General features: G+C 49.2%; 7 protein-coding genes across 7 annotated transcripts; 4 read left to right on the top strand and 3 right to left on the bottom strand.

Moving 5' to 3' along the window:
- Positions 1-998: 998 nt before the first annotated feature.
- On the bottom strand, positions 999-3,393 carry N7462_008109 (transmembrane 9 family protein; the record flags this gene model as incomplete). Its single annotated transcript, XM_057079827.1, has 6 exons — positions 999-1,017; positions 1,088-1,308; positions 1,370-1,483; positions 1,546-1,821; positions 1,886-3,228; positions 3,300-3,393. The coding sequence occupies 6 exons, from the start codon at positions 3,391-3,393 to the stop codon at positions 999-1,001; spliced, it is 2,067 nt and encodes a 688-aa protein (XP_056932497.1).
- A 1,107-nt stretch (positions 3,394-4,500) lies between these two features.
- Positions 4,501-6,012, bottom strand: N7462_008108 (ubiquitin domain-containing protein DSK2; the record flags this gene model as incomplete). The annotated part of the gene is made up of 2 exons (XM_057079826.1): positions 4,501-5,436; positions 5,542-6,012. 2 exons carry the CDS (start codon positions 6,010-6,012, stop codon positions 4,501-4,503), a joined length of 1,407 nt encoding a protein of 468 aa, XP_056932496.1.
- A 558-nt stretch (positions 6,013-6,570) lies between these two features.
- On the top strand, positions 6,571-10,674 carry N7462_008107 (DDB1/RSE1 family protein; the record flags this gene model as incomplete). Its single annotated transcript, XM_057079825.1, has 4 exons — positions 6,571-6,814; positions 6,991-9,064; positions 9,297-10,581; positions 10,648-10,674. 4 exons carry the CDS (start codon positions 6,571-6,573, stop codon positions 10,672-10,674), a joined length of 3,630 nt encoding a protein of 1,209 aa, XP_056932495.1.
- Positions 10,675-11,351: 677 nt separating this feature from the next.
- N7462_008106 (uncharacterized protein) lies at positions 11,352-11,996 on the bottom strand (the record flags this gene model as incomplete). The annotated part of the gene is made up of 1 exon (XM_057079824.1): positions 11,352-11,996. The coding sequence occupies one exon, from the start codon at positions 11,994-11,996 to the stop codon at positions 11,352-11,354; it is 645 nt and encodes a 214-aa protein (XP_056932494.1).
- A 789-nt stretch (positions 11,997-12,785) lies between these two features.
- N7462_008105 (arrestin (or S-antigen), N-terminal domain protein) lies at positions 12,786-14,349 on the top strand (the record flags this gene model as incomplete). Its single annotated transcript, XM_057079823.1, has 3 exons — positions 12,786-12,990; positions 13,056-13,544; positions 13,598-14,349. 3 exons carry the CDS (start codon positions 12,786-12,788, stop codon positions 14,347-14,349), a joined length of 1,446 nt encoding a protein of 481 aa, XP_056932493.1.
- A 1,957-nt stretch (positions 14,350-16,306) lies between these two features.
- Positions 16,307-17,954, top strand: N7462_008104 (uncharacterized protein; the record flags this gene model as incomplete). Its single annotated transcript, XM_057079822.1, has 5 exons — positions 16,307-16,456; positions 16,511-16,772; positions 16,826-17,017; positions 17,079-17,470; positions 17,532-17,954. Coding segments are annotated over 5 exons (1,419 nt in total), but the record flags the coding sequence as incomplete, so codon positions are not given.
- Positions 17,955-19,716: 1,762 nt separating this feature from the next.
- N7462_008103 (glycoside hydrolase family 18 protein) lies at positions 19,717-21,239 on the top strand (the record flags this gene model as incomplete). The annotated part of the gene is made up of 6 exons (XM_057079821.1): positions 19,717-19,866; positions 19,932-20,234; positions 20,290-20,346; positions 20,407-20,458; positions 20,513-21,141; positions 21,204-21,239. 6 exons carry the CDS (start codon positions 19,717-19,719, stop codon positions 21,237-21,239), a joined length of 1,227 nt encoding a protein of 408 aa, XP_056932491.1.
- Between the last annotated feature and the right edge of the window lie 387 nt (positions 21,240-21,626).

Genomic DNA, 21,626 nt, shown 5'->3' with positions numbered 1-21,626 from the left:
GAGGAGGTGGATGATAGACGAAGAATAAGACGCAAAGATGGGTGACAGAAAGGATAGAAAGAAAGGACGATCGAGTGATAGAAGAGAACGAGATAGGCTGCCAGGGAAAAAATGCCAGAGCCTTCGATAAAGGAAAGGACTGATCCTAGCTGAGTTTTCGAAAAGAGTAACTAATTTATGAGTCGGTCGTGGGAGAACCTTAAAATGAAGATAGGTCAAGGTTGGAACAGGAGTATTCACTTGTATATTAGCGAACTCGCGTGACCGAGTAAGGCGGCACCCAAAATGGGCATCGACGGATGGAAGCCGATAGACGTTTTAGGGCTCGGCCGGTCACGTCAACATTTGGGGGTTGAGCGTCAAGGCAGCACAGCACAGTGCGGCAGAACCACGTGCACCACTCGTTGTAGTGGATGATGGAGTGTGTTGCCTGGCATGAAGCCTCTTGGAAGTTAGGGCCGGGAGTTTCGATGGCTAGGCAGTCACCACGACGTGGCCGAGGGAACCGAAATTCGCCGAGGCAACCGTGGATGTTCAAAACCAGTTGCAGGCATAGATGGATTTACAAAGCAAGTATTTGGAGAAGAAAGAAACTTGTAGATTGACGCTCAACGCAGTAGGAAATGGCCCGGCACCGAAATCCCTCCAATCCAACTGGGTTGGCCAGCCAGCCATGGATGCTTGTCTCGGTTGGAAATGATTCCAGTTCGATTAGCGCAGAAAGGAGGCGATGCATAAAAAGCATAAAGAGAGAAGATGAGAAAGGAAAGATGAGATAGAAAGATGAAAGTGAGTGTGTGGGAACCTTTGCGACCAGGACGTGTAGGGCAGGAAGGCAGAAAAACAGGATACGCCGTGGGTGGTCAGACATCACCAATGCTTATCAGACAGATTAAATCGTGAGTATGGAAGGAAAGCACAAAACGTGGTAGAAAACACGGTGGTATGAGTTTGGGGGAAGGACAAACAGCGAGGAAAATTGATCTCGACATAGCCACTTAATCAACCTTGATAGCACTGTAGTGAATTTTGTGTAAGTATATATTCAATTCAAAAAAGGGGCACCCTGGTGAGCCAATTCGCATACCTGTAGACACGGCGAACAAAGACATAAGCGGCCAAGAAGCCGACAGTACCAGTGAGCAGACCATACACAGCACAGGCAAGAAAGCTGTAACTGAAGAATAACAGCCCAGAGACAAAGCCGGAAACGTGGAGCTTGAACATGTAGTACCAGATGCAATAGGCGAAAACCCAGAATGCACTGCTACCACCAGTCAGGAAGCTCTGCCACCACCAGTGATAATTCTAAAAGGAATTAGCCAATGAGTCAACATATGGCAAACAAAACAATGATGAAGGGGTTTACCTCAGAGCAGAGCTGGCTGTAGGTGGCAATTACAGTCACTTCGATGACAGTCACCATCAGCACCACCGAGACCACGCTCAAGAAACCAAAGACATAGTAGTAGCCACTCTTATCCTGCCAAAGGTTCTTGAACACGAAGAGGAGTTCAATAAAGAGAACCGCGAAGGGGATCAGACCGGTGAGCAGGGGCCTGCGGGGCTGCGCAGGTACCATGGCTGAGTCGGGATCTGACGGGGAATGGCATTTGTCTTTAAAGGATGCTCCCATGGAGATGCACGCACGTAACCAGCCCAGCTGCCAATGTACACTAGGGGGACTTGAATGAGCAGCCAGAGTGCAAGAAGCCCGACCAGAGTGCCGAAAGGAATTGCAGTACTAGAAGCCTGAGCCCAGACAAATAGGTTTAGTATGAGAACGAGGAAGAAAGAGAGGCCAGGGAATAGCAAAGCAGTCTATCATCGTGAAAGATTAGTCTCATAATAGAAAGGCCAACAGGCAGATCCAAAGGACACTTACAATTAGGGTATTCTTGCGCCAGGTGGATCCCCCAAAAGTCTTGTAGAGCCTTCCAGAGAAGTAGCCGGAGAAAAGTCCAGCAAAAACAAATAGGCCCATACCAACGCTGACGAATCCACCCCGGAAACTCGGATTCAAAATACCCAGGCAGCTTAAAACAAGAAGACCAGTGGCCATGAACAGTAGTTGCATACCGGAGCCTACAAGGGGAGCCAAAAGTCCACTGTAGGCTGGGATTCGGAAGACATCGCCGTGCAATAGCTTCCAACCGCTATTGTCCTCAAAAGGTTCATCATCCGAGGACATGTCTGCGTCATTCTCGACATCGGCATTGTCCAATAGCCCTTCATTCTTCTTTTCACCAGAGCGCTTCCGTCGAGGCTGCACCTTCGATTTACGGTCTTCCATGGCACCATCACCACGACCCTTAACGTCACCCTGGACAGTACGGCTCCAGATGACAAACACTGTTACTCCAAGTACTGTGGAGATAGTCAGAGAGTTGATGATTGCCAGCCAGTGGGTCATCGATCCTTCTTCTTGATTCGTGAAATAGAGATCCCAGCGGTTTGCCCATTCAACCTTGGTCTCTTCTCGAAAGTAAACCGAGTACGTGTACGGAACTTTCAGTGTCGTACCATCGTCTTCATCGTCATCTTCAGGAATATAGGAAAGTCCGCCATACTTCTCTCGAAGTCGCGACATGTCGGGCGGAATATAGAGACCGAGACCCTCGGTGTCCTTGTGCACAGCCCTTGGGCACCCATCTTCCTTTCTGTCCGCGGCGGTCACGCTCTTTGGGTAAACCTCAAAGCCGACAATGACCTTACCCCCCTCCGGGGCGCCCCGCCAGCGGATGACGATGGTAAAGTGGTTGTTGATGAAGTAGCGTGGCTGACCGGTAGCCGCTGAGATATCACGATAGCCCATTTTGAATCCAGAAGCATAGTACTTGCGACTTCGATCAACTGTCACGAAGCTGGTTGCTCCAGGCAAATTGTCCACGATCCATTCAATGACATAGTTCTCTTTGATAAGCTGGCGGGCCCACTTTACTTCGGAGCGGCTGATTTCGCGGGTGCAAAGCGCTTGACATTCAACATCCTTGCCCATGGCAAGCTCAAAATCAGAAGTCATTATACGATCTCCGCGCAACACTTCGCCCAGGTTGAGGGAAATACTCTGGCCAGACCCGAATGGTGATCCGCCATGGCTCTTACCGCTCGGTGGGCAGACAAACGGCAAGTCAAAGTAGGCATACTGGAGTTGTGTATGATCGGAGAATATTTTGTTCACGAGGAGCGGAATTGGCTGGTCATCGTTATATCGAGTGACTGAGTAACCTATAGAGACAGAGCAGTCGAGGTCAGCCCATGTCGTATACTGCAACCTGGTTCATGCTCCGGGAGCTTACCTGGAATATAGAATGCCCAAGCGCTCGATAACAATAGCAGAAGCGGTAATATCCAGCTAATAGGGCGAAATGGCCCAAGAGTTGCTGCATGCATTGCAAAAGAAAAAGAGGAAGTGGTTGTTCGGCCGGCCTGCTCGGAGAGAATGGGGGAGCTTCTAGACCCCCATCCACGAAGGTAGTCGGAGTGATGATCGGTACAAGGCGAAGTGTAGATCAGAGAAAGTCCGGATGTTGTCCAACCCTTGTTGTTCACCCCTCGGAGCTCGGAGTCTGGTCGGGACTAGCCAAGCGGTATCTAGGGGATCGACAAGAGCTGGGTGACCGATGTGCGGTCTGATGATTGCTGATCGTTTGACGGTTTATGGATTGTAGTGGGTAGGCCGAATAGCACGGGATCGGTGAGGATAGAGAATAACGAGTGAAATCGGCACCGAATGCCACGGTACCGGTATCAAGGGGATTGGGAATGGTCGAGGGGCCCTGAAGGTGTTGTTCCAGCGTGTCAACATGGATTACCTAATGAGCGGCATGCAGAGGATCAAATTGCAAGGATCGCCAATCACAGAACCAAGCCAAGAGCAAGGTCACTGCAGGGACAAAATAGCCGAAATAGCCATGCAACTGATAAGAGTAGAACAAGGGCTCGGGTGAAAGAAAATTGGAAGGAGATGAAGATCCCAAAACCCTGACCAACGAGTCCCGTAGGGCTGGAAGGATGTATATGTTTCTGCCTTGGCACCAGTAGAGGGCTTTGAATGGAGACGCTACGTACTCACGATGGGGATGCCAGTGTATCAGCACCCAATGAGAACAGTGGATCGAACCAGACAGGAGAAACTCTACATATTCATGTGGCTTGTGGCTACACTATGGCTCTTCTACAGGTTGGGTTCCAAGAGTACTTCAAATACTCAATACCCTGGAGATAAACATTGGAGGAGACAAAACAAAACGCTAGTACCAAGGATTGTCCAGACCGAACAGAAGAGAAGGGAAGAGAAAAGGAGAAGAAAAAAAAAACGATTCACACCCAGAGGGAAAGTATGCGAAAAGGGGAATGGATAAATCATCGGAACCTGGGAAAAGGCTAGTCGTAACCTCGGAGCATAAATCCAAGGGGTCATGAAATACAGGGAGTAAAAAAAGGTGGACAGAACAAGAAGATTGAAAGCCCAAAAATGAAGAATCGAAGCAAGATAGCTCATGCCGAACGGGTTAGAAGGTACTCCACAGCTCCCTGAACACTGCCGCCGGATCGACGCAAAGCCTCGATATTTCGCTCAAACTCGTAAAATCCCATATCATTCAGCTGTCGAAGTTGCTCTGCATATCTCTCCTCAGGGGGTCGATTGTCGGGTGGTTGAGGGGAGCCAAAGCCACCGCTACCACCACCACCAAACAAAGCTGCGAGAGGATTGGCACCAGCACCAGCCTCCGCACCAGCTCCTCCCATACCCTGCATCATCTGGCTCAAGAGTGCCGGGTCACGCAGGAAAGGATTCTGCTGGGGATCAAAAGGGTTGATGCCGGCCTGGCCGGCCTGGCCAGCCTGACCGGCCTGACCAAACAGAGCCGGATTAAGCAAAGCGGCAAAAGGATTTTGAGCGGTCTGAGGGGCTTGATTTTGACCCTCATCGGTCGTAGACCGATCTGCCGTAGTTTGAGCACCCTGGGTGCCCTCGGTCTGATTGGAACCATCGGTAGTTGTATTGGACGGGGGTTGTCCGAAGCCCGGGCCGCCAAAGAGAGCTGCAAATGGGTTGCCCATTGGATTCGCTGGCATTTGACCAAAGGGATTGGTCGATGGGTTCTGCTGCTGGGTGCTCTGATTACCTTCGGTCGTGTTTGTGACACCAGGCTCCGGGAAAGCACTATTGCCGCCACCTAGACCGCCTCCCATACCCATCATCCGTTGCATTTGCATCATTTGCCGCAGCGAGGCAGGGTCTGTCAGCATACGACGGAAGGCGGGTCTCTGCATAAACTCGCGGGCCATAGGGCCCATCTCCCGAAGCATAGGGTTCTGTTGAATCATCATATCGATCATGGCAGGGTTCTGGAGGGCCTCGTTGATTTGAGACTGGATCTGAGGGTTCTCAAGCATGGTCAACAAATGCTCAGGGTCTGAAGCACCCATCTATGTGAAAATTCACATGTCAGCAAATTTGAACTGAATTAGAGCGGTGACAGCCTGAAAGCATCGTTGAATATACTATGGCTGGAAGAAGACTTTAAGACTTACCCCGCCATCAGGACCAAAGAGACCCGCTCCGGGAAGCTGAGCAAAACCAGCATAGCGTGCCCCAGTCAAGCCAGCAAGAGGGTTGTTCCCCGTACCTGTCGCCAGGTTAGTGGGAACACCAGCCGCAGGCTGACTTGGGGTGGCGCCAGAGGCATTTGCAGTTGCGGAGGTAGACTGAGTAGAGGTGGCGGAGCGTTGTTGGTTGCTGGCAGCACTCTTCACCAGGTGGATTGTATGACCATCTTTGATTTTGTATGTCTCCAAGGTCTCATTATCCTTTAGTACTCGCCCAGAGTAGATCAGACGTTGGCGATCAGCGGGCGTATCGGCATATTCAGGAGCGCAGAGCTTCTGCTTGAGTTCTGAAACTGTAGTCGACAGAGGAAGGGTCAGGGTGAATTTGGCATCAGTGGAAGATTTGACAGTGAAGGTAATGGGAGCATCAGCCGTCGCAGCTGCGTCGTCGGCCATGGTTGAGAAGCAGGCGTGAGCGCCGAGTGGGGTGGGAGGGGGGGAGGGAAGATGTGATAGCACTGGGGAAAAGGACGTAAACGCTGAGAATTAATATAAGACTGGCAATTTGAGCTCTGAATCAACGAGCTGTGGTCACAATGCCAACACTGGATAGGAACTCACACCAAGAAGTGGTCAGATATCCGGAGGAGATGATGTCCTCTTGGATTTAGTTCAACTGCGCATTACGTAAGGGCGGTGATGGCTGCAGGCAGAAGGCGGTCGAATCCGATCGTGCGTCACACGTGATCGCCGCCAAACAGCTTCGCACTGGAATTTTACACCTCTCATTTTTGCTCTCCGAGCTCTCCCACCCCTAAAGCAAAACCGATCTCCCACCTTGATCGGGGCTTCAGCCATTGCGGAGTCTTCTCTCTCTCCGACTCCATCCAGCAGCAATGGGACTGGTGTGATATTTGCATCCCTGGGACTGCAATTGCGAGTAAAAACCCTTGTTTTCCTGCTTTTCGTGTCGGGGGGTGCAAAGATCTCGCCGCGAGAGCTTGATTGCCCATCATGGCCACCACCTCGCATATGTTCATGTACTCTCTGACGATCCAGCCACCAACTGCGATCACACAGGCTATTCTGGGTCAGTTTGCTGGAACCAAAGAGCAGCAGATCGTCACTGCCTCCGGTTCCCGGCTCACTATCCACCGTCCGGACCCATCTCAGGGCAAGGTCACGCCCATCTTTTCACAAGATGTTTTCGGCATCATTCGCTCTCTAGCAGCATTTCGGCTAGCAGGCAGTAATAAAGGTATGTCTTTGCTGTTACCCCGAGTATGCATTTACGAGTTCAACTTAGTGATTCTTCAAGCTTCCCGGGTAGCACGGTCTTGGTTTTCCGATCCGGCCCCTTGATGGACGGAGACCTGCCCCGGCCAGCAACGTTGACGCTGTTTCGCGAACTGTGCTGAGTCCTTTGCATTACAGATTATATCATCATCGGCTCTGACTCTGGCCGTATTACCATTATTGAGTATGTTCCCTCGCAGAACCGCTTCAACCGGATCCATCTGGAGACATTCGGCAAGTCTGGAGTGCGACGGGTTGTTCCCGGTCAATATCTGGCTGTGGATCCTAAAGGACGTGCATGTCTGATCGCCTCGGTGGAGAAGAACAAGCTGGTCTATGTTCTGAACCGCAACTCCCAGGCTGAACTCACTATTTCCTCGCCGCTGGAGGCTCATAAGCCACAGACTCTGGTCTTCGCAATGACAGCTCTGGATGTTGGCTATGAAAACCCTGTGTTTGCTGCTCTCGAAGTAGATTATTCGGAAGCTGACCAAGACCCCACTGGTCAAGCATACGAAGAGATCGAAAAGGTTCTGGTGTACTATGAGCTAGATTTGGGTCTTAATCACGTTGTTCGCAAGTGGTCTGATCCTGTCGATCGCACCGCAAACATGCTCTTCCAGGTTCCCGGAGGCTCGGATGGCCCTAGTGGTGTCCTTGTGTGTGCAGAGGACAACGTCACCTACCGTCACTCAAACCAAGATGCTTTCCGTGTGCCTATCCCACGTCGACGGGGAGCGACTGAGAACCCTGAGCGGAAACGCTGCATTGTCTCCGGTGTGATGCACAAGATGAGGGGCGCTTTCTTTTTTCTCCTCCAGACCGACGATGGCGACATGTTCAAGCTGACTCTTGACATGGTGGAAGACGACAATGGTCAATTGACTGGCGAAGTCAGCAGGCTGAAGATAAAATATTTTGATACTGTACCTGTCGCAACGAACCTTCTGATTCTGAAGAGTGGCTTCCTCTATGTTGCCAGCGAGTCAGGCAATCACAACTTCTACCAATTTGAAAAACTTGGTGATGATGATGAGGAGACAGAATTCACCAGCGATGATTTTTCTGCCGATCCCACGGTTCCTTATGACCCAGTATTCTTCAACCCTCGTTCAGCGGAAAACCTGAACCTCATGGAGACCTTGAACTCTCTCAACCCACTGATTGATAGCAAGATTGCCAATCTGACGGAGGATGATGCCCCTCAAATTTACTCCGTCGGTGGCACTGGTGCTCGAAGCACCTTCCGAAGTCTTAAACATGGTTTGGAGGTTTCCGAGATTGTGGAGTCGGAGCTGAGAACCGTCCCTTCTGCAGTCTGGACGACAAAATTGACACGAAGCGATCAATATGATGCCTACATTGTCCTCTCTTTCGCGAATGGAACTCTTGTTTTGGGCATCGGTGAGGTTGTGGAAGAAATCTCTGACTCTGGTTTCCTCTCTACTGCACCAACGCTAGCCGTTCAACAGCTGGGCGAGGATTCATTGATTCAAGTGCATCCCCGCGGAATTCGCCATCTCCTGGCTGACCGTCGAGTCAATGAGTGGCCTGCGCCCCAGCACCGCTCTATTGTGGCCGCGGCTACCAACGAGCGTCAGGTAGCGGTCGCACTTAGCTCCGGTGAGATTGTCTACTTTGAGATGGATGCCGATGGAACCCTTGCGGAGTACGATGAAAGACGGCAAATGTCTGGAACGGTCACTTGTCTGAGCTTGGGTGAAGTCCCAGAAGGCAGAATGCGCAGCTCTTTTCTTGCAGTTGGCTGCGATGATTCTACTGTGCGCATTCTAAGTCTAGACCCAGATTCGACCCTAGAGAACAAGTCTGTTCAAGCTCTGACATCCGCACCCTCGGCTCTCAATATCATGGCCATGGCTGACTCGAGCTCTGGCGGTACCACACTCTATCTCCATATCGGTCTTTACTCTGGCGTTTACCTCCGTACCGTTCTCGACGAGGTTACTGGAGAGCTGTCTGATACTCGAACACGTTTCTTGGGAGCTAAGCCTGTTAAGTTGTCCCAGGTCTCCGTAAAGGGCCAAACTGCTGTTCTGGCTTTGAGCTCCCGACCCTGGCTTGGGTATTCTGATATTCAGACTAAAAGCTTCATGCTCACCCCTCTTGACTATGTTGCTCTTGAATGGGGATGGAACTTCTCTAGCGAGCAATGCGAAGAGGGAATGATCGGTATTCAAGGCCGGAACCTTAGGTACGTTAGAAACTCCCAGTCCTCTCATACTCCTTTCCTCAATTTCCCCATTCCCCTTCATGCCCCCACTCTTGATCATATGATGAAACTTGGGATCCGAATGCAAATGAGGATAAACTTTATTTATTTATTTCCAATTGTTCCTACTGAGATCAAGCAAACATTCAATTTTTCCATTCTGTGATATGAATATATCATTATCGAGATTGACTGACTGACTCACTCAATTCAGGATTTTCTCCATCGAGAAGCTCGATAACAACATGCTCCAAGAGTCCATCCCATTGGCGTACACCCCTCGCCGCTTTGTCAAGCACCCAGAACAACCCCTTTTCTATGTCATTGAGTCTGACAACAATGTTTTGTCCCCTGCTACTCGGGATAGCCTTCTCCAGGACTCCAAGAACCGTAACGGTGATGTTTCCATTCTTCCTCCAGAAGATTTCGGATATCCTCGTGGTACGGGACACTGGGCTTCCTGCATTCAAATTGTGGACCCGATCTCAGCAAAGTCGGTGGTCTTTACCCTTGAATTGGAAGATAACGAGGCCGCGGTTAGCGTTGCTGCTGTGCCTTTCTCAAGCCAGGATGATGAAACCTTCCTCGTTGTCGGTACAGCCAAGGACATGACCGTCAGCCCCCCGTCATCTGCTTGCGGATTTATCCATATCTATCGATTCCAGGAGGATGGCCGCGAGCTGGAGTTTATCCACAAGACCAAGCTCGATGAACCACCTCTTGCTCTGCTTGCTTTTCAAGGTAGACTGCTTGCTGGAATCGGCTCACTTCTGCGTCTTTACGATCTGGGAATGAAACAACTTCTTCGAAAGTGTCAAGCACCAGTGGTTCCTCGCACTATTGTTGGCCTCCAAACTCAGGGAAGCCGTATTGTTGTCAGCGATGTCCGCGAAAGTGTGACCTACGTTGTTTACAAGTATCAAGAAAACGTTCTTATTCCATTTGTCGATGACTCCGTCGCTCGTTGGTCAACGTCCACCGCCATGGTCGACTACGAGACCGTCGCCGGTGGTGACAAGTTCGGCAACCTCTGGCTGCTTCGATGTCCCAACAAAGTGTCCGAAGAGGCAGATGAGGATGGTTCTGGTGCCCATCTGGTTCATGAGCGTAGTTACCTACAAGGAACTCCCAACCGCCTTGAACTGATGGTTCACTACTACACCCAAGACATCCCGACTAGTTTGCACAAGGCCCAGCTGGTGGCGGGTGGTCGTGACATTATTGTCTGGACTGGTCTCCAGGGCACGATCGGTATGCTCGTCCCGTTCGTCAGCCGTGAAGATGTCGACTTCTTCCAAAGCCTTGAGATGCAGTTGGCCACCCAGCACCCTCCCCTCGCTGGCCGGGACCATCTGATCTATCGCGGTTACTATGCACCGGTCAAGGGTGTGATTGATGGCGACCTGTGCGAAATGTACTTCCTCTTGCCCAACGATACGAAAATGACGATTGCTGCGGAACTCGATCGGTCTGTGCGGGAGATCGAGCGTAAAATCTCGGTAAGTATACAAAGTTAACAACGATATTCTCTCCCCGCTTTTGTATTCGCTCTAACATAGTCGCAGGACATGCGGACTCGGGTGGCGTATTAATTTAATGGGCACTTCCCTTCCTGGCGTCTGATGCTGGCGTTTCTGCTCTTCTGGGCTTCAAATACCTAGGTACCTGCTAATGAATATCCTGATGTGCGGCTTTGGGACCGCTTGTGTCTTACCCCAATATTTTCCTCTTTCTCTAGCCTTGACATGTTTTCTACTCCATTTGAATTGTCGTCTCTTGCCTCGCTCGGTCTGCCGTTTTCACTCGGCTAATCTTGAGCTGGATGCACCGAATCACTTTTTAGTGGTTTGGCCTGCATGAGACAAGAATAAGCGTGGACTTCCATGCCTTCGACGTTTTTTGAGTACGGTTTTATCTGCATTGCAACCACGGATATACACCGTAATTTATCTGTCGGGACAGTCCTGTAATATTTTCTGTCAGCCCAGACCCGTAGCCCTCTAGATAAGAGAAGAATATCACAATGACTTTCAAGCATACAATCCATTTCTATTAAATTAAGTTACAACTATATATCTTCTGCAAATAAATATGGATAAACGGCGTCCCGCGCCGGCTTCAGGTCACCTGATTCCGACTCGGAGTTGCTCACCAGGATCCTATCCTCGATTGACGACACCGATTGAATGTTTTTAGGCCGATAGTTCTACCGAGAGCAGAAACGATTTTCCATGAACCCTTTTGCCAGTTCCGAAAAGCCTTACCAGTCTTACCTACTCGGCACGGCCAGATGCTCGGTTACGGTCGGAAAACTCTGGAGCCACCCGAAAACCTGGCCCGATACCGCCGTCTGCTTCTCCTCGGGAAAGCGCTCTGGATGGAGATCTTCTCCGATGTTGTTAAGACCCTGGTTCAGGGAGTCAGAAGGGTGAACTGTTGAGCTCTCATCTGGAGGTCTCTGAATATCTACGAGGCTGACAAACCTAATACGAGAAACGGAACAATCGCCCTGCTTTGAAATGGTCCCGGTTTGTGTCAGCAGGTCTGCCTCTCCCCGCGATCGGCCGTGAGGTTGATTGGTTCCTGCGTTCAATGCCAGCGACCGAGCGCCTGTGATCGGGGAATGTGAGTGGGCCACCAAGGTTGTCGCAATTGCAAGTGGAGTCCCGAAGGGCGTGGCATGTCGACATAAGGCGCGGTCCACCGACTGCCCTGCTCTGGGTCGACCCACTCTGGCGGTCTCCAAGTCAAAGAGCTCTCGTGTGGTGAATGATGATTTCAGTTCGATTATGATCCCATCGATAATTGTCTGGTCAATTCGAGAGCAAAGAGCTTGCTGCGTCTGGAGAGTTCTGAGGGATGCCAGCATTCCCACGACGCAGCTTCCAGTTTTCGCCCCCTCTTTGGACTGCATGGTCACTCCGATCCCTAACCGAAATAGTCAAGGGCTTCTGTCTAGGCTTGTCTGTGAAGCAGGCAATCGGAATGTCATTTCAAGGGCGTGAGCATGAGCCGAGAAGGGCGTACCCACCAATCACTTTAGCCGACCGCTCCAATGTCCGTTGGCACCCTCAAACCCCGACTTTGCTTTTAACAGAACGCCCAAACGACCTTGGGGCGGCACTGGGCTGCTGGATCACCAGACGATTGGACCACGCGGGGGTTGGTCGTCATGGACCCGCGTTTGCTAGAAGCCCACGAAGGTTGTGCTTCTTGTGACTCATGAATCTGGCATCAAAGCTTCCTATGATTTGTAAACCAACATTGGTGTCATTAGTGATGATCGCATCTAATTCTAAAGTTTTCGACTTTCTATAAAACAGCGTGGTCCCTCCCCAAACCGGATGGAACCCGCCAGACCCAAATAATAGTCACTTGTATACTTCCAAGCTCCAGCGCGGTTGTCCACGGCTCCACTTTCTACTCCTGCTTTCTCTATTGTGCAATTTTTTTTTCTGTTTTCCCTGCCAGACTCCATTCCGGGGGAAGGAACTTAAAGGGAGACTACGGGTTACATGCAACCTTGCTGGTGGTCCTTTTGATTCCTGTGCCTCTGAATCCTTCTCACAGGCCAGCGACTGCAGTCGCGTGCAACTAAGCTTGTTTCCCCGCCCTCTCGCCCTCTCACATACAAATAAGCACGCATTCCCACTCCCAAGTCTCTTCTTGCTATTATCGCCAGAATCCTGAGCCCAACAACGCGATGGCAGCTATTTCGGTCGTAAGTCGGGGCTCCGACACTCTGGATGCCTGGACCCGGCGCTCAAATCCCAAAATCAGCATCGAACTTGCGGGCCAGCAAAAAGGTCTTGTGAACTCCTATACAACTGGCGATCAGATTGAAGGCGTCGCCAACATCACGGTGGATCAAGACACTCGCTTTGACGAGGTGGAAATCGTGTTGCAAGGTAATTTTGCGCCCTGAGAAACGTTTTTGTTGCACCGATCTCCCATTTAACATTTGTGCTTTCAGGGACATCGCATACGACTGTCGAGCGTGCCGCATGCCCTGGCCGCACAGGGTCGCAACAGATGTTTCTCAAGCTGCGCCAGCCAATCGAAGACAGTGAATACCCGACACCACGAGTTCTCGAATCAGGTCGGACTTATTCCTTTCCATTCACCTTTGTCATTCCAGATCGCCTGCTGCCACAGGTTTGCACCCACTCGCGAGCAAACGCTCATGTTCATCGTGCGCACACCATGCTCCCCCCAACCTTGGGAGATCCAATGCTCGCAGGTAACGGGAAAGCTTTGTTGGATGATATGGCTCCCGACATGAGCCAAATATCCTATATCGTCCGGGTCAACCTGCTCAAACGCTCTTCGACAGATCACCGCAACCTTAAGTCTCTGGCCAACCTGGCCAAAAAGATTCGCATTATTCCGGTCATGGAGGAGGAGCCTCCTATCAATGTCACCGAACATCCTTTCTACTGCATACGAAAGGAGAAGACCGTTCGTCGTGGATTTCTGCGTGGCAAACTCGGTCGAATGGTTGCGACTTCCTCCCAGCCCAAACCTATCCGTTTGCTCCCCCCACCTGCGAGGCGAGTGATACTGTCAGCAGTGTCGCGACTGTGAATCTTCGATTTGACCCAGTCGGTAACGAAGAGCCTCCACGGCTTGGCTCAATGACTAGCAAGCTCAAGGCTAGCACTTTCTACAGTGCTGGTCCTTGGGAGGATTTCCCTTCCCAGTCAGGGAACGTGCCACTCTCACAAGTTGGCCAGGGCCTATTCACCGACTCCATCCCACTGTCTTCGATGTGTGTAGCTTCCGCTCAGTGGAGGAAACACACTGCATCTGACTCTGATCGTCGGGACTCTCTCCAATCCACCTCCTCTGAGGACTCAACCGATCCATCCGCCACATTTTCGGGCGACATCTATTACACTGCCTCCGTCGTCATTCCCATTCCACTCCCCTCCCATAAAACATTCGTTCCCACCTTCCACTCCTGCCTGATGTCTCGCACCTACTCGCTGGATCTCTCGTTGACCTACCATACCCCGGGTGCGAACGTTCTCACTCCCACCATCTCCCTCCGCCTCCCCATCCAAATCATCACCCAACCCAAGTATGCAGATCCCATCAAGTCTGAGTTGGGTGTTGTTGTGACACAAGCTGAACTGGACGAGTTTTTCCAGCCACGTTCTGTTACTCCTCTCGTGCAAGAACCAGTCATTGCTGTGAATCTAGCACCGCCAGGATATTCAGAGACAATATCTGCACCTGGTCTCCCACGTGCACGTGCTACCTCATGAACAGTCTGATACACGCGAAACTACTATCTACCCTTATCATGACATAAATACCCCCTTCGATGACCACTAAAAGTTGCCCTAATTCTTGTTGTCTTTGACCTTGTGCTTTTCTGCATGGCAAGCATGCATCTGATGACTGTGAAGCCCGTTTCAAGTTTGCGCTTTCTATTGAAAGATACCCCTCCTTTTCGTCCAGTTATTTTTCTTAAGAGCGGTAAAGGTGTATGATTTTCTTGGCAACAATTCTAGTAATTTGATCTATTATTCATTTTATCGCGGGGGATAGATGCTTTTTTGGAATAGAAACCTATTGGAGAAATGCGCATATGAATTTAAGTTCTATTCTACAGAATTTGTTGACTTCTTCTTTCTAAATTGGCGCACAAAAAGCTGGGATTGTAAAGTTGAAATTCATTGACCAGAGGAAGGGACAAAGGGTGGTGCTAGGTAATTTCTTAATAACACTAATTCTTCCATGAAAATAGGTCTCCTTCTTTAGTGCTCCCTCGGTATGGGCTGTAACCTCTGTTATTATTATGAATTAGTGAGTGGGTTGCTGTTCTGCTCCATATGTTGTCTGGATTTATGCTTCTAATCCAGGGCAATGTGGTGATCATTGATTTTGTTCTTAATACTTGCGCTGAATATACAAACCCATACTTGTCTTAATAGTATCGAGGACGTTGGCTTCTCTCTGGGGGAGGTAGATGTTACTGAAGGATTATGTCACACCCCTTAGCACATCAGCCCCTCCCATCAGCAAAATAGAATTTGAGCTTTCCCGCATCACAAATTTCCGTGACCATTTTCTCCAGGGCATATCACAATCTACCAGACTTCTTCAATAGCTGGGTCGTTGGAGACAGGGTCTTGCTCTAGTAAGTTCTGATATCGAAGAGCAGATGTCTTCAGTTTAGACAAGCTAGTATTCCAGTATCGATCAAAATACATTGAGTGGGCAGTCACCCGTTCACTATCTTCATAGGAATAATCATCAGCTAATGTAAACCCATTCTCTTCCGGTAGGATCCATTGCGCACACAAAATAGGTGGCTCGGTTGGTTTTTACCGGGTATCGGGTGGAGTTCCCGAGAAAATTCTTATCAGGGGTTGTTTATGTAGTTTTCCTACTGTGAACAGTACTTTCCTCTGTAGATCTTCCCCATACAAACAGGAACCGACCATGCGGGGAAACCCTTGGAGAAGTGCTGTCGTGAGGGGGCGGCATTTGTGGAGTATCCGGGTAATCCGGGAGACGCACTTTGATTCGTTGATGGTGAATGGTATTTGGGGATTTTGAAACCAAAAAAGTAACTTCAGAAGTCTTGTGCGAATGAAGATGGCTGAAAGCAAATAATGAAAGTAGAATAATAAGATAATTGATCAACTTTAGGTCTCTTCCATCCACTGAATAGGGTAGGAAGAGAACAGACAGAATAGAACAGACAGAATAGAGCAGGAGGCTTGGCCGGTCTCGGGAGGGTGGCCGGAGTTACTCTGCCTGTGGTCGGGTGCATAAGCGATATCGGTACAAAATGAGGGAAACATATGCAGATGTTCCAGTTGTGGGGTCTCAGAATGTTGATAAATATCTATTACGTACTGTTTTACAAACTTGATATCTGTGATTTGTTCCAAAGGATTATCTCCCATATGTAACACCCCGGGAGCATATCAAGGTCAGGAGAGTAGAAGCCACGGTATGCAAAAGAATCCGATAATGTCTTATGCGATACAGTGCACAATTCTTGAACGAAAGTTAAGTGGCAATGAGACATGATTCTGATGATAGTCTCTAGTCTCCCAATGAGGTCACTCTTGGAGATACGTCGGCTTTAAATATTGCACGATAAGTAGATGTAGATCGGCTCGGTAGCCGGGGCTTGACCCGATGCGTATGCAGCCAAGTTAAATAGCGACCGTGTATCCCGGAATTGAGAACTAATTCTTCTCAAGGCATAGCATTAATGTCTCCAACATGCCCGAGGAAAAGCAAGATGATTCTCTAGCGCCTGTCCCCTCCCAGGTTGGCCAGGTCGAAGAGCAGAAATATGAACAAGATGCTGTCTTTGGAGAGATCACGGGAGAGGGTCCGAACTACCGCAATGTGTGGGCATCTTAAAGTGACGAAGCCTCTATTGAAACTAACAAACGAGATTAGGTTGGATGGCTGGGGACTTCCGCGCTCATGATGAAAACGCAGATCGGACTCGGAGTGCTCTCGATTCCCGTTGCTTTTGACACTCTGGGAATCGTTCCAGGTGTCATTGTTCTTTGTGTTGTGGCCGCCATAACGACGTGGTCAGACTACATTATTGGCGTGTTTAAAATTCGACATCGCGACGTCTATAGCATTGATGATGCAGGCGCCTTGATGTTCGGTCGTACAGGACGCTTCTTTTTTGGAGTCATATTCTGTCTTTGTAGGTACTTTTCCGAACTCACTTATTATTAGTTCCACCTGACTGTAGGATAGATTGGATATTTGTGGCTGGGTCTGGCATGCTTGGAATTTCAATTTCCCTCAATGCTATATCGAGCCACGGAGCCTGCACAGCAATTTTTGTTGTCGTTGCTGCAATTACAGGATTTATATTGTCAAGTATACAAACTTTGGGCCGGATTAGCTGGATCGCATGGGTTGGCTTATTTTGTGTCCTGACATCGAGTAAGCTTCGACCGAAATGAACAGAAGCACAGGGCGTTTTGCTAATCCATGGGCTATATAGTCTTCATTGTCACAGTTGCCGTTGGGGTTCAGGATCGGCCTGCATCAGCACCACAAGATGGCGTTTGGGTCTCTGACTACAAAATCATTGCGAGCCCAAGCTTCACCAACGGTATCACAGCTGTGTCGTCGATTGTTTTTGCATTTTCAGGGACCCCGGCTTTCTTTGCGATTGTCTCAGAAATGCGCGATCCTCAACATTATACTCGATCCTTATTTATTTGCCAAACGGTAGTTACTTCAGTCTATCTCGTTATCGGCTGCGTGTTATACTACTATTGTGGGTCATATGTTGCTTCGCCTGCTCTAGGTTCGGCGGGCCCGACCATGAAGAAAGTGAGCTACGGATTCGCTCTTCCCGGTCTGATTGCCAGCACTATGCTTATTATCCATGTGAGTGTTGGTAGCATCTTTTTCGCGGATCGGACCGATCTGTAAACTAATGACCCTGCAGCTACCTGCCAAGTACATTTTTGTTCGCATCTTACAGGGGTCCCGGCATCTGACCGCAAACACTGTTATACATTGGGCGAGCTGGCTCGGCTGTACCTTTGGCATCACCGTAGTTGCATACATTATTGCCAGTGCGATCCCCGTGTTCGACAACCTCGTATCCCTCGTCGGTGCTCTACTTGGTACCGTGATGTCATTCCAGCCGATGGGATGTATGTGGTTATACGATAATTGGAGCCAAGGCCGAATCGATCGGTCCTCGCGATGGATTGCGATGGTCTGCTGGAGTGTTTTTGTCGTAGCATCTGGAACTTTTCTTATGGTAGCCGGTACATACGGATCTGTGATTAGTATTATGGACAGTTATCGGAAATCCGGGGGTTCAGTCGCCTGGTCATGCGCTGACAACTCTAACTCGACATAGAATATGATTCGACATGAGTTCACAGTCTCTATATGATCATATCGGGTCGATGACGGCAAACAGAATTCTGTGGTTGTTCAACGACTATATCTAGTAAGCTGTTTCTTCAAACCCTGCTTGGTTTACCAAGGAGCCGCTGTTTCGTCCTCGGATCCCTTCTCAACTGATCTGGGCTGAGATAGTCTTAGCTCTTGCAAGGAAGAGAAATATAAAGGTAAAATAGGAACAATACAAGCCAGAGGGCATGACAAGGGTACCTCGTACAGAACATAGCATCAGAAATTTTGATGAGGCGGATTTAGCCTGGGGCTGTACATCGTATGGAGAATGTGGTGCATGCATCCCCGAGTCCACTCGATCCTCCGGCTCAAGCGAGGCTGTGATGTATTCCAAGACCCAATCAGACTTGATCAAAGATACGACATAAACCAGAATATATAAAGCAGCTTGGAAGACCGTCAAGTGGAAGTAGATCCAACCGAGGAGATGACCGTTCGCTTTCTAATGTGCTAAATTATCCAAGAGGACGTCTCCGAATAGACTCAGACACTAAGCACACCCGAAGGCTAATAGAAAGGTCACGGATAAAATACATAAGTCGAATTTTCTCGAGTTTGTCATTCCTCGGCAACCGCCCCGAGACCTGGGGCCGCCCACGGAAGCGCTTATCGACCAGAAACCAGAGCTACCACCAACGAACCAGGTCGAGCTCTCAATGGATCTTCATAGCTACAAGGCTGTTTTTGGGCGGCAGACTCGGTCTATCCTCTATCACTGCTATCTTACCACCATACTTTTAAACCGACATACGCGTACATTCGCACACGCGCCTCGCACCATTGTCGCTCCTCCCAGACTTAAAATCAACCCTGCCACCCCCACTAAGACCACCACCAACACTCGAGATAGGCGCCAATATCTTGTCTGAGGTGAGAACGGTGGGTTACTTGATGGTATAACGGCCAATGAGCTATCCCAGAGCCCATGGCTATGCTATTTTTTCCATCGGCCCAAAATTCGGGCGGGACGCCTCCCCCAACGCCCAGCTAATCGAAACACTAGCTAGTGTGGCCCAAGACCGAATATGTTACATTGCTAACGGCCCGCAAGAATGGGGCCGATGTAGCAATTACGCGAAAAAGCTCTCCATATTGATTCAGCTTGGAAGCTGTAATCGCCAGCGGCTGTGCGAACCCTGAAAATCCGGGGCGGTTTTTTTTTAAGTTGCCCAATGCGTGATGCTTCCACAACTGGAGTTAGTATTGGGCTCTTTTTTTTCTGCTTGGTATCCTGTACAGTAGAAAGGGCTTTCAGTTCGGGGAATTTCGATGATCGAGTATGTTGGTCCTTTCCGGTTCTCGAGTGTTCTCTCCGAGTTCCGGCCCCGCTGGACTTGTTCCTGAGACTCTTGTTGGAAAATGGGGCACCGGTCATGTTGGCCATACGGAGAGGTCGAAACACGCAAACTATCTTAGGGCCTTCCAAGATTTTTTGAAACGTCTGTGTGATTTTGATGGGAAAATGGGCCAAGGTGGAAATCCAAAGTTAGCTTAATGCCATGACCCCTCAAGCGCGCAACATATAGCCCGATGGACCGTCGAGGCTAAAAATGGAAACCCGATGCGGTTGACCTTGAATAGGATATGGAGTACAAATAATGATAGTTTTTGCTCAGCCTCTTGGATTTGCGCTATCTTAATCCCACCGTTCCCGGCTCGAGAACCCAACATTCCTTTTGAGAAACATTTGATTCTCCCTCGCCATGCGTCTGGTACTCCTTCTCCTAAGCCTGGGATGGCTCACACTCACATCGGCAGCGCATCTTCCTTATCACCGCCACAAGACCACGGAATATAACGCGCTTAAGCCTCGCGATACGACTTACCGCAATGTTGCTTACTTTACTTACTGGGTTGGTTCAATAACACGCACCGGGGGATTGAATCATATATCATCAGATTAACTGACTTGATGTAGGGCTCTCTAACCCCTGCGGAACTTCCCTGGACGAGTCTGACCCATGTTTTATACGCCTTTCTCGACGTCGATCCGGAGACCGGAACGATCAAGACGACATACACTGACACAACCTTTCTCACACAGCTTGTCACGCTTGGAAAAACCTACAATGTGAAGATTCTTTTGTCTGTGGCTGGCTGGACCTTTACCAGTGATCTGTCGGCGGGTGTGAATACCACAGCCAAACAAGAAACATTTGGTCAATCTGCCGCGGCCTTGGCCCAGAATCTCAATATTGATGGATTTGACATTGACTGGGAGGTATATCTGACCGAACCTATCTCTGCACCGAGATGTGAGGCTGACCGCGAAGCAGTTCCCTGCTTCAACTGATCAGCATAATATGGTGGCTGCCGTAAAGCAACTACGCACAGTATGTGTGACCACCACAGAAACCCCATCATAAATTCTCTTAAATTGACTTGTCTCCCAGTCCTTGGATAATTATAAATCCAACCTTGAGATCTCGATTATTGTTCCTTCACGTGGGTCTCATCCTTGACAAGCCATTAGACTTGTTTGGGTACTAAAAATCATAGGGCAAACAAACTACCAATATATCAATGTGAAAAAAATGGATCAATATGTCGACTTCTGGAACCTCATTGCCTATGATTATTCGGGTTCATGGTCTGATTATACTGCACACGACGCAAACATCTATGCGTCGACAACAAAACCAGAAAGCACAACAACGACCGCAGATTCAGCTGTGACACACTTCCTTGGCCTCCAAGTCTTCAACTCAAACCAAGAGCTAGTTGATTTCACTCCCAGCAAGCTGGTACTTGGTATTTCATTGTCTGGTCGCTCATTCAAGGGCACTACTAATGAAATTGGTAACACATACTCTGACGGCGTAGGGAACGGTAGTCCTGGTGAGAGCGCTGGCTATTGGGACTACAAGTACCTGCCACCGACAAACGCACAGGTCATTACGACTGATCTACCTTCAAGCGGTGTTGCTATTGCTCAAGCAACTGGATCACCCATTGGAGTCTTCTGTTTCGTTGAATCGAACTCAACGTTGATTAGCTATGATAATAAGGAATCCGTGGAATGGAAGGCCAAATATATCAAATACAAGGGCCTCGGCGGAGCAATGTGGTGGGAAGCCAACATGGACAAAATTACTGCAACTGATACCAGTGAAAGCTTGATTGTCGCGGTATGTGAACCAAGAAATCGTGGATACTGTGGATTTTCTTTACTGATGGCATCACTCGCTAGGGCTACAATGCGCTAAATGGCGCCAGTAGCACATAGACGTTAATTAAGCAGCGTGCTGTAGCTCAATCTTGAGAGGAAAAAAAAAGAAAACAACACAAGGAATTGACCATTTTCATGCCCCTATTAATTTGATAACATCTGGGGAGATGGCTGTGAATATACGCCTGACAGGCATTGATGTATATATTTCATGTATATTTCTGTATATATTTTTTCTTTTTGTATACCAATTGGGGCATGGCGAAATTTGAGCTTTTGCTATGGAATCAATAAACATCTTCGATTTGACCAATTTTCCAGTTCGTTGGGATTGTTTCCAACCTAGATTTATTTTTCTTTCAGCCTAGCAGCCTAGGCTGGACTTTTGTGCCCGCTAGCCAATGGTCTTCTTGTTCAACTATCTATGCAAATATCTTCCATGAA

The sequence above is a fragment of the Penicillium macrosclerotiorum genome (assembly GCF_028827735.1).
Source record: "Penicillium macrosclerotiorum strain IBT 26536 chromosome Unknown utg000007l_segment0_segment0, whole genome shotgun sequence".
NCBI lineage: Eukaryota > Fungi > Ascomycota > Eurotiomycetes > Eurotiales > Aspergillaceae > Penicillium > Penicillium macrosclerotiorum.
This window is presented reverse-complemented; position numbering and strand designations above follow the sequence as displayed.